General features: G+C 42.2%; 1 protein-coding gene across 1 annotated transcript in view; it reads right to left on the bottom strand.

Annotated features, from left to right (window-relative positions):
* The window catches only part of GABRA2 (gamma-aminobutyric acid type A receptor subunit alpha2), a 73,329-nt gene that overhangs the window by 15,307 nt on the left and 45,477 nt on the right, over window positions 1-12,545 (bottom strand). Inside the window, exons 4-7 of the mRNA XM_054163648.1 lie at window positions 9,382-9,602; window positions 6,843-6,925; window positions 3,825-3,968; window positions 2,897-3,049 (exon numbers count right to left, since the gene is read on the bottom strand). Of these exons, the coding sequence (XP_054019623.1) occupies window positions 2,897-3,049; window positions 3,825-3,968; window positions 6,843-6,925; window positions 9,382-9,602 (601 nt within the window). The remainder of the gene's footprint in view (window positions 1-2,896; window positions 3,050-3,824; window positions 3,969-6,842; window positions 6,926-9,381; window positions 9,603-12,545) is intronic.

The raw sequence follows: 12,545 nt of genomic DNA, 5'->3' as shown, positions 1-12,545 counted from the left end.
ACCTGAATAGAATACAGAATTAACCAGGTTGGAAAAGACCTTTGAGATCATCAAGGATGTTGACTTGCTGGAACGAGTCCAGAGAAGAGCAGCAAACTTGGTGAGGTGTTTGGAACATAAGCCCTACGAGGAGAGGCTGAGGGAGCTGGGGTTGCTTAGCCTGGAGAAGAGGAGACCCAGGGGTGACGTTATTGCTCTCTACAACTACCTGAAGGGAGGTTGTAGACAGAGAGATGTTGGTCTCTTCTCCCAGGCGGCCAGTACCAGGACAAGAGGACACAGTCTCAGGCTGCGCCAGGGGAGGTTCAGGCTGGATGTTAGGAAAAAGTTCTATACAGAAAGAGTGATTGCACATTGGAATGGGCTGCCTGGGGAGGTGGTGGAGTCGCCATCATTGGAGGTTTTCAGGAGAAGACTTGATGGGGTGCTTGGTGCTGTGGGTTAGATGTTTGGGTGGTGTTGGATTGATTGATGGGTTGGACGCGATGATCTTGAAGGTCTCTTCCAACCTGGTTTATTCTATGTATTCTATGTATGTATCAAGTCCAACCTATCACCCAACACCATCTAATCAAATAAACCATGGCACCAAGCACCCCATCCAGGCTCTTCCTAAACACCTCCAGGGATGGTGAGTCTACCACCTCCCTGGGCAGCACATTCCAATGGCCAATCTCTCTTTCATGGAAGAATTTCTTCCTAACATCCAGCCTAAACCTCCCCTGGCACAGCTTGAGACTGTGTCCTCTTCTTCTGGGGCTGGGTGCCTGGGAGAAGAGACCAACCCCCACCTGGCTACAACCTCCCTTCAGGTAGTTGTAGAGAGAAAGAAGGTCTCCTCTGAGCCTCCTCTTCTCCAGGCTAAGCAACCTCAGCCTCTCCTCACAGGGCTGTGCTTCAGACCCCTCCCCAGCTTTGTTGCCCTGCTCTGGACACATTCCAGCAAGTCAACATCTTTCCTACACTGAGGGACCCAGAACTGGACTCAGGACTCAAGGTGTGGCCTAACCAGTGCTGACTACAGGGCAGAATGACTTCCCTGCTCCTTCTGGCCACACTATTCCTCATGCAGGCCAGGATGCCACTGGCCTTGTTGGCCACCTGGGCACACTGCTGGCTTGTGTTCAGCCTACTGTGAACCAGTATCCCCAGGTCCCTTTCTGCCTGGCTGCTCTCCAGCCACTCTGACCCCAGTCTGTAGACATCAATAAAGCTGATATTCTAACCTGCAATTTTCCCACCGTGCTTTGTGTAGCATTTTCTCTACCAGGAGGGCCAGCAAACATGTTGCTGTGCATCACGTCTGGCCTGTGCTTTGAAGTGTTGCATAGTGTTTGCTGATAGCTAATCAGATGATTTTAAGCAGCATTTCTGGTGGCTGAATTCACACAGAAACTACTTTCTTTTGGTTCTGTTAGTCTAGTTTTCTTTAAAGGCAAACAAAAGGATTTGAAGTTATTTAAGGAAGGAAGACATTTGTTAGTTTGCTTTAATATGGAGCAAAACCTTATTGGAGGAGACAAAGAATTGTTTTGCACTGCTGAACATGTTTGCTGTTTTTACAGTACACTCCAATTTGAACTAGTGAGAGTTTTGTCCAGATCCCCACAATAGGGTTACTTTTAAAGAAGGACAGCCTGCAAAGTTTAGCATGTTCAAATGATTCTGCAAATGAAAAGGTAATTTAATTTTCAAATATATTTAGAAATGTGTTCATCTACCAAGCACCAGGATATCTGGGTAATAACAAGGTGAGGAACACATTGCAGAAAGTAATAAACATTTACTTTTTAAGTAGAAACACAATCATCTTTTTCCATCCTGTGAAAATATTTTCCTCTTAAAAAAGTAAAGGAGTGTGGCCAGCAAGTCAAGAGAGAAGATTCATTTAATTTACTCTGTTCTTGTGAGACCCCCACCTCAAATACTGCATCCAGTTCTGGTGTTTCCAGAATAAGAAAGACACAGAGATGTTGAAACGACTCCAGAGGAGGGCCACAAGGATGATGAAAGGGCTGCAGCACTTCTGCTGTAAGGATAGGCTGAGGGAGCTGGGGTGGTTCAGCCTAGAGAAGACTGCTGGAAGAACTTGTAGCTGCCTTCCATTACCTGAAGGGATGCTACAGGAAAGACGGAGAGGGACTTTCCATAAGGGGGTCTAGCAATAGGACAAGGAGGAATGGTTTGAAGTTGAGGGAGAGCAGGATTAGACTGGATCTTAGGAATAAGTTCTTCTGTACAAGGCTGGTGAGACTCTGCAATAGGCTCTGAAAGGGCTGGAACACTTCTGCTGTAAGGATAGGCTGAGGGAGCTGGGGTTGTTCAGCCTAGAGAAGACTGCTGGAGGAACTTATAGCTGCCTTCCAATACCTGAAGGGATGCTACAGAAAAGCTGCAGAGGGACTTTCCATAAGGGTGTCTAGCAACAAGACAAGGGGGAATGGTTTGAAGCTGAGGGAGAGCAGGATTAGACTGGATCTTAGGATGAAGTTCCTCTGTACAAGGCTGGTGAGACTCTGCAATAGTCTGCCCAGGGAGGCTGTGGATGCCTCCTCCCTGGGTTTGTTTAATGCTAGATTGGATGAGGCCTTGGGTAACCAAGTCTAGTGGAGAGGTGTCCCTGCTCATAGCAGGGGGGTTGGAGCAGACAATAATCTCTAAGGTCCCTTCCGACCTAAGCCATTCTATGATACATGGATAATTTTCTTGTATGTGCTAATTTCCCAAACCTTTGGGGTTCTCAGGAGATCTGTAATCTGCAGCTGGGAGCTGTTAGGACTAGCGGCATCACATTCTACAAACACAGTAACTGGAATGAAAAAGCAAACTTCAGAAAAGCTTCCCAACAGCTTCAGCTGTTGCAAACAACAAAGCTAATGCTATTCAGTATACTCACCAAAGACTGTCCTGGCAGGTACAGATTCTCTGTTCAGCCAGAATGACACTTGAGAGAGAATGACAGTCATGATACAGGGGAGGTAAGTCTGAATGACAAAATAGCCAATTTTCCTCTTCAGGTGAAAATGAGCTGTCATTACTGTATATTCACCTAGGTGTCACAGACAAACAAAAAAATGCAATGAAACAAAACATTATCATCTTAGAAAGTCCAATTTGTTTGGTTAAAAAAAAAAAAAAAAGTCTGGTGCCTTTATGTCATCCAAATGCACAGAAAGTGTTTTGTAGTATAATCTATTTCGTCTTACAGCATATAAGAAACTTTTTGATTTCAGCTACATCTTATTCCCAGTGAGCTCCAGGAAATGTCAGTGCTCAGGATCTTAAAGGACTTGTATGTGCTGATAAGAATTGCAGTCCTGCAGGCTTCTGTATGAAAGCAACTCTTTGTGTTAACACAAAGGCACCCTGAGAACTTAATCGGCAGTCAGAAGAGGGGGGGTGCATCACAGCCTGACACATGTAGTCACACAGTCTAGAGTGTAGTAGAATAATTCAGTGCTTAATGCCAAAAACATAGTAGAAGGAAAAAATGCTTGCATGCTTCACCATTTAATAGATGAAAATTGTCACTTACCATAGGAAATGAAAAATTATCCCAGACTTGGGTTACAAACATTAGGATTCAAGCCTGGGCTCCAGGCAACATTAGAAAACAGTCACTGGGGACAAGTTCACCTCTGTTATCATCAGTTATTAACTCCAAAGAACCAGTAAAGTGCTGCTATGTGTTACTTGTACCAAACATTAACAGGCTATGTCTGATATCTCACAACAATTTTTTCCACTAGCCCTCTAACACCAGCAGCAGTGATCATGGTCTTCACAGCTGAGTGCTTTCTTCATCAAAATTATCTTTTACTAACCTGTACTTGATTTAACTGTCTCTTTTCCAATTGTTTGGCCTAAAAGATCATACTGGTTCAATCTTGAGCCATCTGGTGCCACCTGCACTGAATCTGAAGCATTGTAAGTCCAAATGTATGTCACTTCTGAAGTTGTGTAGGCATCTGTGGGAAATAAGACAAACTGCTTTGTCAGTAACATAAATCAAAAGGCTTCCATCCACACTCAAACTATTAGAAGAGCTACTTGCTTTTCAGAAACAAATAATACCCCAAAACCTCTAAATGATATGGTTAAAAACATGTTTGTCCATTTAGAATAGAATAGAATAGAATAGAATAGAATAGAATAGAATAGAATAGAATAGAATAGAATAGAATAGAATAGAATAGAATAGAATAGAATAAACCAGGTTGGAAGAGACCTTTGAGATCATCAAGTCCAACCTATCACCCAACACCATCTAATCAACTAAACCATGGCACCAAGCACCGCATCCAGTCTCTACTTTCATTACAAGTACATTGTAAATCTGATACCATAACTGTACAGAAGCAAAAAAGAAAGCCACAATTCTGTTGGGCTGTAAACATTTTCATTTGAGAAATCTCTGGAGGTCCAGGAATAAGCTTCTTCACACAAGCAGCCAGAACTAGATCTAGCAAGTGAGTAGCATGTAGAGATTTTTAACACTTCCCTTCTATCTTTCCAGCTTTCCACAAGAAGGCCTCTGCTCTAATGCAAACCAGCAGTACTGCTATTTGTCATTATTTAGAATCATGGAATCATAGAATTGTTAGGGTTGGAAGGGACCTCGAGGATCAGCCAGTTCCAACCTCCCTGCCATGAGCAGGGACACCTCACACTACAGCAGGTTGCTCACAGACACATCCAGCCTGGCTGCAAAAACCTCCAGGGCTGAAGCTTCCAGCACCTCCCTGGGAAACCTGTTCCAGTGTCTCACCACCCTCATGGGGAAGAACTCCTTCCTAACATCCAATTTCAGTCTACCCATTTCTAGTTTTGCTCCACTCCCCCCAGTCCTATCACTCCCTGACACCCTCAGAAGTCCCTCCCCAGCTTTCTTGTAGTCCCCTTCAGATACTGGAAGGCCACAATTAGGTCTTCTGGGAGCCTTCTTATCTCCAGACTGAAGAGCCCCAACTCCCTCACTCTGTCCTCATAGCAGAGCAGCTCCAGCCCTCTGCTCATCCTCATGGCCCCTCTCTGGACACCTTCCAGCACCTCCAGATCCCCATCCTCTCCTGTGTTGGTTAGACACCTATTGAACCTATTGAAAGCTACAGCTTCTCCAAAACATTCAGATTGGCTTTTGTGCATGCAAACAAAACAAAAATAAATCTGAGGCATCTGTACAGGTCAACAATCTTCCTATCAGTGTAAGATTAGCAGCCCATGAAGAGCTGTGACAAATGTGTGGCAGGCTTGCCTTAGCCAAACTAAACTCCTCAAGTCAAGATTCTTGCTTATTTTCACCACTATTCATCATTCAAATTCTGGAATAAAAGATGAAAGATGTCTAGAAGAGTTCTAGGTAAAGAGATAAAATGAGTGTGAAGCTTTTCAAAATAAACAGAAATAAGCCTCCTGGATGTGCCCACAGGCTGGATCACAGGTGACTATGAGGGAAATGAAAAGCAGCTTTTCTAAAACTACTTTGCTCACAGTTTGAATTCTCCTGTTTGCTAGAAAACCAGAAACCATGGGAAGAGAGCAAACAACAAATTAGTATGGGGGAAAAAAAACACTCAACAAAACAAATGAGAGAAGGGGGAAAAAGAGTAGAAAGGAACTGTTCACGTGAAGTCTAATGCACCTAGTCAGAAGGGAAGACTTAGGAATGCAAATGAAGTCATACTATCAAGTAGCCTCTTGGCCTGAGAAGTGCCAATTTCATCATTGCAAGTCTTTTAAAGTTGTTTTGAGGCTACATATGCAGGCTTTTTAACTCCCACACCTTATAAATCAAACACACCTTTCTGCACACATGTATGTAAATATTATTAGTCAGTAGCTGATTTCAGCTAACATCTCTGGTGCGGGCTAGTTAAGATGTATTATATATATATAATATTTAAGGGGGAGGAAAAAGGCTTCATGACAGAAATATTATTAAATAGAATGGTTTTATAGTTCCATAGCTAACATTTCCCTTTGCTGTGAAAACATTCTCCAAAACACAGGCTTGATTTAATTTGCTCCAAACTCCAAGGTTCTGGAGAGAGGACTATGTTCATGACAATGACAATGTTCATCTGTCCTCAGTGGCAGCAGATCACCTGTTTTGTAACCTGTGGTGGCTGTAATTAATGTAAATTCAGCCAGGATATGGAGGTATCAAGCAATTTCCTCAAAAAAAAATAAGCCACCTTTTTTTCTTGGGCCCAGCAGAGAACACAGGCTGCAGCCAAAGTAGAAAAGGAACCCTTTTAGTGTACAAAATGTAGGCAAGGTGACGTGATCTTAATTCACAGAGAAAAAGAATCAGGGCTGTATTATAGGTAAATGAAGTTATGCTGCTGTTAAAGTCAGACTAATGTGATCAAAGTCCACCTGTCTATAACATGAGTGGAATTATTTCTCACAAGAAGCTATTAGTTAAGTTAATTGACTAAGAATGTAAAAACCAGCATCATCAACAATGAAGGGAAAATAAACATTTCAGTTAGTGAAAACAACATTAATTTAAGTCCTTAATCTGCTCTTCATTAATACTACACAGGCCAGGTGCACCCAATTCTGCATTCATCAATATGGTTTGCATGCTGGAATTAGATCAGCACAGTGCCAGATAAGGTGCATAGTATTTGTTGGTAACTGGAGTCAAGAAAGCTTTAAAACACATTAGCAGACAAAAGACTGATAGAGAAAAGAGTTTTTGCTGTGTCAGCAGAGGATTTTACTTTCTTTTAAAGTACCATCCTGTGTTTTCAAACAAAGCTTTCCTGAAGCAAAGTCATGCTGAGCAGTGTGAGGTATCTACCAGTCAAAAGCTGGCCTTCTTGTTGCATACTTACAGCTGCCAAATTTCAGTGGGCATGAGTGAGCATCCATAGGGAAGTCCTCCAAGTGCATTGGACATTCAGCTTGGACTGTAAGCCTAAAAGGCATTTAAGTCAGTTAAAAAGACAAGAAAATCAATTCCACAGAAATGGACAGAGTTCATGCTGATTTAGGAGATGAAACTGAAATGTTATATTAAACTAATTAAAATTTAAATCAGCTCCTGCTTCTTGCCTTTTATGTGTTCCTTTGGAAGGCATTGACTTATCACATCAAAAAACCTGAAAGAGCTGACCTCGAAACTATGAGCAAAGGCCATTTAAATGAGAAGATAAATTATGTAACTGCAGGTTGTTAAGAACAGTCATTTTATTCTCATAATATCCTGAGGTACCTGTGTGATTATATAGCTCTCAAAGGCTCATTACAGAGGCACATACAATGCAGTTAATCTGACAAAAGACTGTGCTCCATAGTTTTCTGAATTTACCTTTTTTTTTTACAATTTAAATGGAAGATGTAGGGAAAAATATTTGTGTTCATTCAAAGATTGCTCTAACTCATTCTCAGTGAATGTTGTGATTCTTATTTTATGTATAGGCATGGCAGTATCATAGAATCATAGAACTGTCGGGGTTGGAAGGGACCTCAAGGATCAGCCAGTTCCAGCCCCCCTGCCATGGGCAGGGACATCTCATGCTAGATCAGGTTGCTCACAGCCACATCCAGCCTGGCTGCAAAAACCTCCAGGGATGAGGCTTCCAGCACCTCCCTGGGCAACCTGTGCCAGTGTCTCACCACCATCAGGGGGAAGAACTTCTTCCTAACATCCAATCTGAATCTACCCATTTCTAGTTTTGATCCATCCTATTCCTATCATAAAGAAAAGGAAAGAAAGAGAGAGGGAGAAAGAGAGAGGGAGAAAGAAAGAGGGAGAAAGAGAAAGGGAGAGAGAAAGAGGGAGAGAGAAAGAGGGAGAGAGAAAGAGGGAGAGAGAAAGAGGGAGAGAGAAAGAGGGAGAGAGAAAGAGGGAGAGAGAAAGAGGGAGAGAGAAAGAGGGAGAGAGAAAGAGGGAGAGAGAAAGAGGGAGAGAGAAAAGAACGAGAGAGAAAGAGAGATAGAAAGAGGGAGAGAGAAAGAGGGAGAGAGAAAGAGGGAGAGAGAAAGAGGGAGAGAGAGAGAGAGAGGGAGGGAGAGAGAGGGAGAGAGAGAGAGGGAGAGAAAGGGGGAGAGAGAAAGAGGGAGTTGTACAGAAATCAGGCTTAAGGGCTGCTGTTGTGGCTCCATGGAAAAAATTGCTTAATACACATTTGTTCACATTTTGGGCCATACTTAGGCTGTGGATTTCCTATTTATATCCACAACAAATTCAATTTATTACAGATTCTCAAAGAAGCAGAATGAAAATTGGGGGTTTCTGGAAACAGGGATACATAATTGTGGTACTCACATAGGTGACATTATTGCAAAAAGAATAACCACAGAGGACATTCATCTTGCAAAAATGCTGCTTATGCCAATGCACACATGGTAGTTGTAATTTCTCATAAATCATTTTCTAAGCAAATGTAATACATTTTGTCAGCTAAATGTTTTATCTCAGCTGCTCATCATGTACAGGATGCAAGAATCAAAACTCTAAGTAAAATACTGTAGAGAAATATGAAGGGACAGTTATTACAGAGGAAAATTATATTTTCCCTGTGGCTCTTGCTGGAAAGATTTTGAGGCCTTATTAACCCTTTTCTAAGCAAATGTAATACATTTTGTCAGCTAAATATTTTATCTCAGCTGCTCATCATGCACAGGATGCAAGCATAAAAACTCTAAGTAAAATACTGTAGAGAAATATAAAGGGACAGTTATTACAGAGGGAGAAGGTATTTTCCCTGTGGCTCTTGCTGGAAAGATTTTGAGGCCTCATTAACACTTTTCTAAGCAAATGTAATACATTTTGTCAGCTAAATGTTTTATCTCAGCTGCCAATCATGAACAGGATGCAAGCATTAAAACTCTAAGTAAAATACTGTAGAGAAATATAGAGGGACAGTTATTACAGAGGGAAAAGATATTTTCCCTGGGGTTCTTGCTGGAAAGATTTTGAGGCCTCATTAACCCTTTTTCTTCTTTCTGTTTAATTACCACTGCTCTTAATAACAAATTTGCTTCTAATAAATGTGTTGTAGTAGTAAATTTGTTAGTGTAGTGGGCACAGTAACAGGTACTATTTTAATATGGGGTTAGTCAAATGAGTATTCTTAGCAATTCTTACACAATGCTTTCTACCTGACAGTCCCCAGGCACTTTATGCAGGTGCTCAGTGCCTTTTAATACCTTACAGAGGCAGAAAACTCAGGAACATGTAGGAAAACTGATCTAGCTCATAATCAACCAAGAGACTTTAACAGAACTGGAAACCAAAAGCACCATTTCCAAGCTTTCTTTCTGCCGAAACAGAAATGAAACAAAGGAGAGTCCTGCTGGAACATTATGTAATGGTTATCTGGGAGAAACACACCAAATAAAAGCTTGACTAGAGAGCAGAAGACTTACCTCATGGTGTACAAGAGGGTCCCATCATCTTGGATCCGGAGAAGCTTGTTTGGCATTGTCATGTTATGAGCCACTGACTTCTTCCCATTGTGAAAAAATGTGTCTGGGGTCCAGATTTTGCTGGCCATTAAATTGTTCAGTCGGAGAATGTTCATTGGGCCCTTAAACTTTAATCTCTCATCCTTCCACCTCTGGCGGAAGAAAACATCTATCGTGTACTCCTGCCACAAAACAAACAAAGGCTTTTTGTGACACACTGAAACACTGAAACACTGAGATGCTTCTTGAGGCTTACAGTATCACAGCACATTAGAGGTTGGAAGGGACCTCCAGACATCACTGAGTCCCTGACAAAAGCAGGATTACTTAGGGTAGTCCACACAGGAATGCATCCAGGTGGATTTTGAATGTGTCCAGGGGAATGTGCTGCCCAGGGAGGTGGTGGAGTCACTATCACTGGAGGTGTTTAGGAAGAGACTGGATGGGGTGCTTGGTGCCATGGTTTAGTTGATTAGATGGTGCTGGGTGATAGGTTGGACTCGATGATCTCAAAGGTCTTTTCCAACCGGGTCTATTCTATTCTATTCTATTCTATTCTACTCTATTCTATTCTATTCTACTCTATTCTATCCTACCCTACCCTACCCTATTCTCTGGGCAGTCTGTTCCAGTGCTCTGTCACCCTCACTGTAAAGAAGTTCCTCCTCATGTTGAGGTGAAAACTTTCTATGTTCAAGTTTGTATCCATTGTTCCTTGTCTTATTACTGTGCACCACCAAAAAGAGCTTGGTCCCCTCCACTTGACGCCCACCCCTCAGATATTGATAGACATCAATCAGATCCCCTCTCAGTCTTCTCTTCCCAAGATTAAACAGCCCCAGTGTCAAAACAGCAAAGCAAAAATTCCCTTGGTGAAACAACCAAGGGAGACCAAACATCACATGAAATTGTATCATACTGAGAACTATGAACAGGAAGTCAATTTATTATTCTCCTCCATGATTGCTACCTGTTGTTTGTATAACTAACCCTTCTGCGGTTTAGATTTCAGTACCTGATACATATGACAAGGCAGAGAAAGCAGTTGTGATTAGGAACTGTGACAGGTGCCTGGGAAGCCCTTTTGGAAATGATATAATGGGACACTTACAAATTAACCAATGGGATACTTACAAGCTAACCTAACAAACACAATCTTCATGAGTTTTACATTTCCACACTAAAATTGGTCCTTTTTCTAATGAAGATTATTGTCACTCAAACATGTGTTAAAACTTTACAACAGACTGAAAATAGAGAGGAGAGGAGAAGAGAACAGAGGGGAAGGGGAGGGGAGGGGAGGTGAGGGGAGGGGTTCGGAGAGGAGAGGTTCGGAGAGGTTCGGAGAGGAGAGGTTCGGAGAGGAGAGGTTTGGAGAGGAGAGGAGAGGTTCGGAGAGGAGAGGAGAGGAGAGGAGAGGAGTAATTGCTTGGGTTTCTGTAATGCCAGTTGCTATTAGCTCTAATACCGTTTTGGTGAATAAATGTGGGAAATACAAAATTATGCACTTCTAAACTGTGTATTTTTTGGCATTGTATTTGATCCTTGTCTCTCGTCTCTGCCAGAGGCAAGCAATTTGCCCATTTCTCTGTGACAGATCATATTCCCCTGCCCTGTTTGATTTGCTGAGTTCTATGTTGTTTTATTTCCTAAATATGGAGTGGCTTAAAATCTCATTTACAAATTCCAAGTTATCCATCCAGTCAGCTGCAGACTAGGAAAAGTCACAAGACATAGACTTGTGAAGGATCAGGAGCAGCAGGAAGAGTGCTTGAAGCAGGGGGTTATATGAAATCTAGAAATCCTAGGTAATTCAAAGGGGGAGAAATGCCCTGAAAGCCTCCTTCTGGTTTCTGCCTGAAGGTCTCTGCCAATAAATCATTGCTATTTATGGTAAGACTGATGTTTGAGGTATAAAAAAGTGGAAAGAAGATCCTGATGGAGTAAGACACTGAAATCCCACTGAAATTCAACAGAAGTGAGTGGTAAGTCCTACAGTTTCCTTTGACAAACATCCCTGCAGGTAAATGATTAGGATACAAATCTGAAGCTGTTGTAACATTTCCATCAATCAAGAATTCCAAAGGTTCTGCTTCTTCACTCCCTTCCCACATACACAAAAAGAATTACAAGAAGCATAAAGCAGGACAAAAGCAGACAGGATATGTCACTAAATCAAAACAGCAACATTTCACTCCCCCCCCCCCAAAAAAAAAAAAAATGGTATCTGATGCATGGCAACTACTTTGGAAGTGAAATAAGCAGGAAAGAATCTGAGCTGCAGCCTTGAAAGATCCCTCTGATAAATCTCTGGCTGATCCACAGGTAATTGTAATCTCTCCAGCCAATCCATGAGGGAAACCTTTATTTGCAGCACATCTCATTTAGAAGATGGAAACAGAGAATAACCCAAGTCTTCCATTCAGCACAACAGCAATACAATCTCAGATAGTTCTTAAATATCTTTCTACAGACCTCACTGCATTTTTCAAAGGCAATATTGGAAAGTCAGTTTTGTATGAAGAGAAACCAAAGCACAGAGATGAAATGAAACTTGTTCTGGTGTGTTTACAGAGTGATTGTGAAGAACAAAATGCAATCCATGTCTTCTGCATCCCAGTGTTGTACTCACTGATCCTGTGCTCCCTCCTGTGAGAGACTAAAGCTTGTCTCTCCTTGTGTGACTCAACAAAGATAAAATCACTTGCTGCTTGCCCAGACAATAGCTGATATGTGTTGGGCAGAGCCACTGGAACGACTCTTGGAAGGCGCAAAAGATAACATCAATCACTGGACCACAGCTGGCATCACAGCAATGGACTGAGGCCACCTTCGGGAATATGCATAAGAGAAGATAATCTCCACCCATCAAGTATCCTGGAAAGGGAGGATGGTGAGACAATGGATTCACCACCTGTTTCCTGATGTGTAAGTGTGGGGGCATGTAGATGGAGAAGGAGGAGGTGGAGGCCCCCCCCGCCGCCACCCCTCATCCAGACCCTTGCCCAAACACACAGGAATACACAGAAAGATTTTCTGGGGAACGATACCTGGATATTTACCTAAGGAGGATTTCCTGGCCCCTGAATTCCTGAGGGAAAATGCTTGGACACATACCTAAGGAC

The sequence above is a fragment of the Dryobates pubescens genome, chromosome 1, assembly GCF_014839835.1.
Source record: "Dryobates pubescens isolate bDryPub1 chromosome 1, bDryPub1.pri, whole genome shotgun sequence".
Taxonomy (NCBI): domain Eukaryota; kingdom Metazoa; phylum Chordata; class Aves; order Piciformes; family Picidae; genus Dryobates; species Dryobates pubescens.
This window is presented reverse-complemented; position numbering and strand designations above follow the sequence as displayed.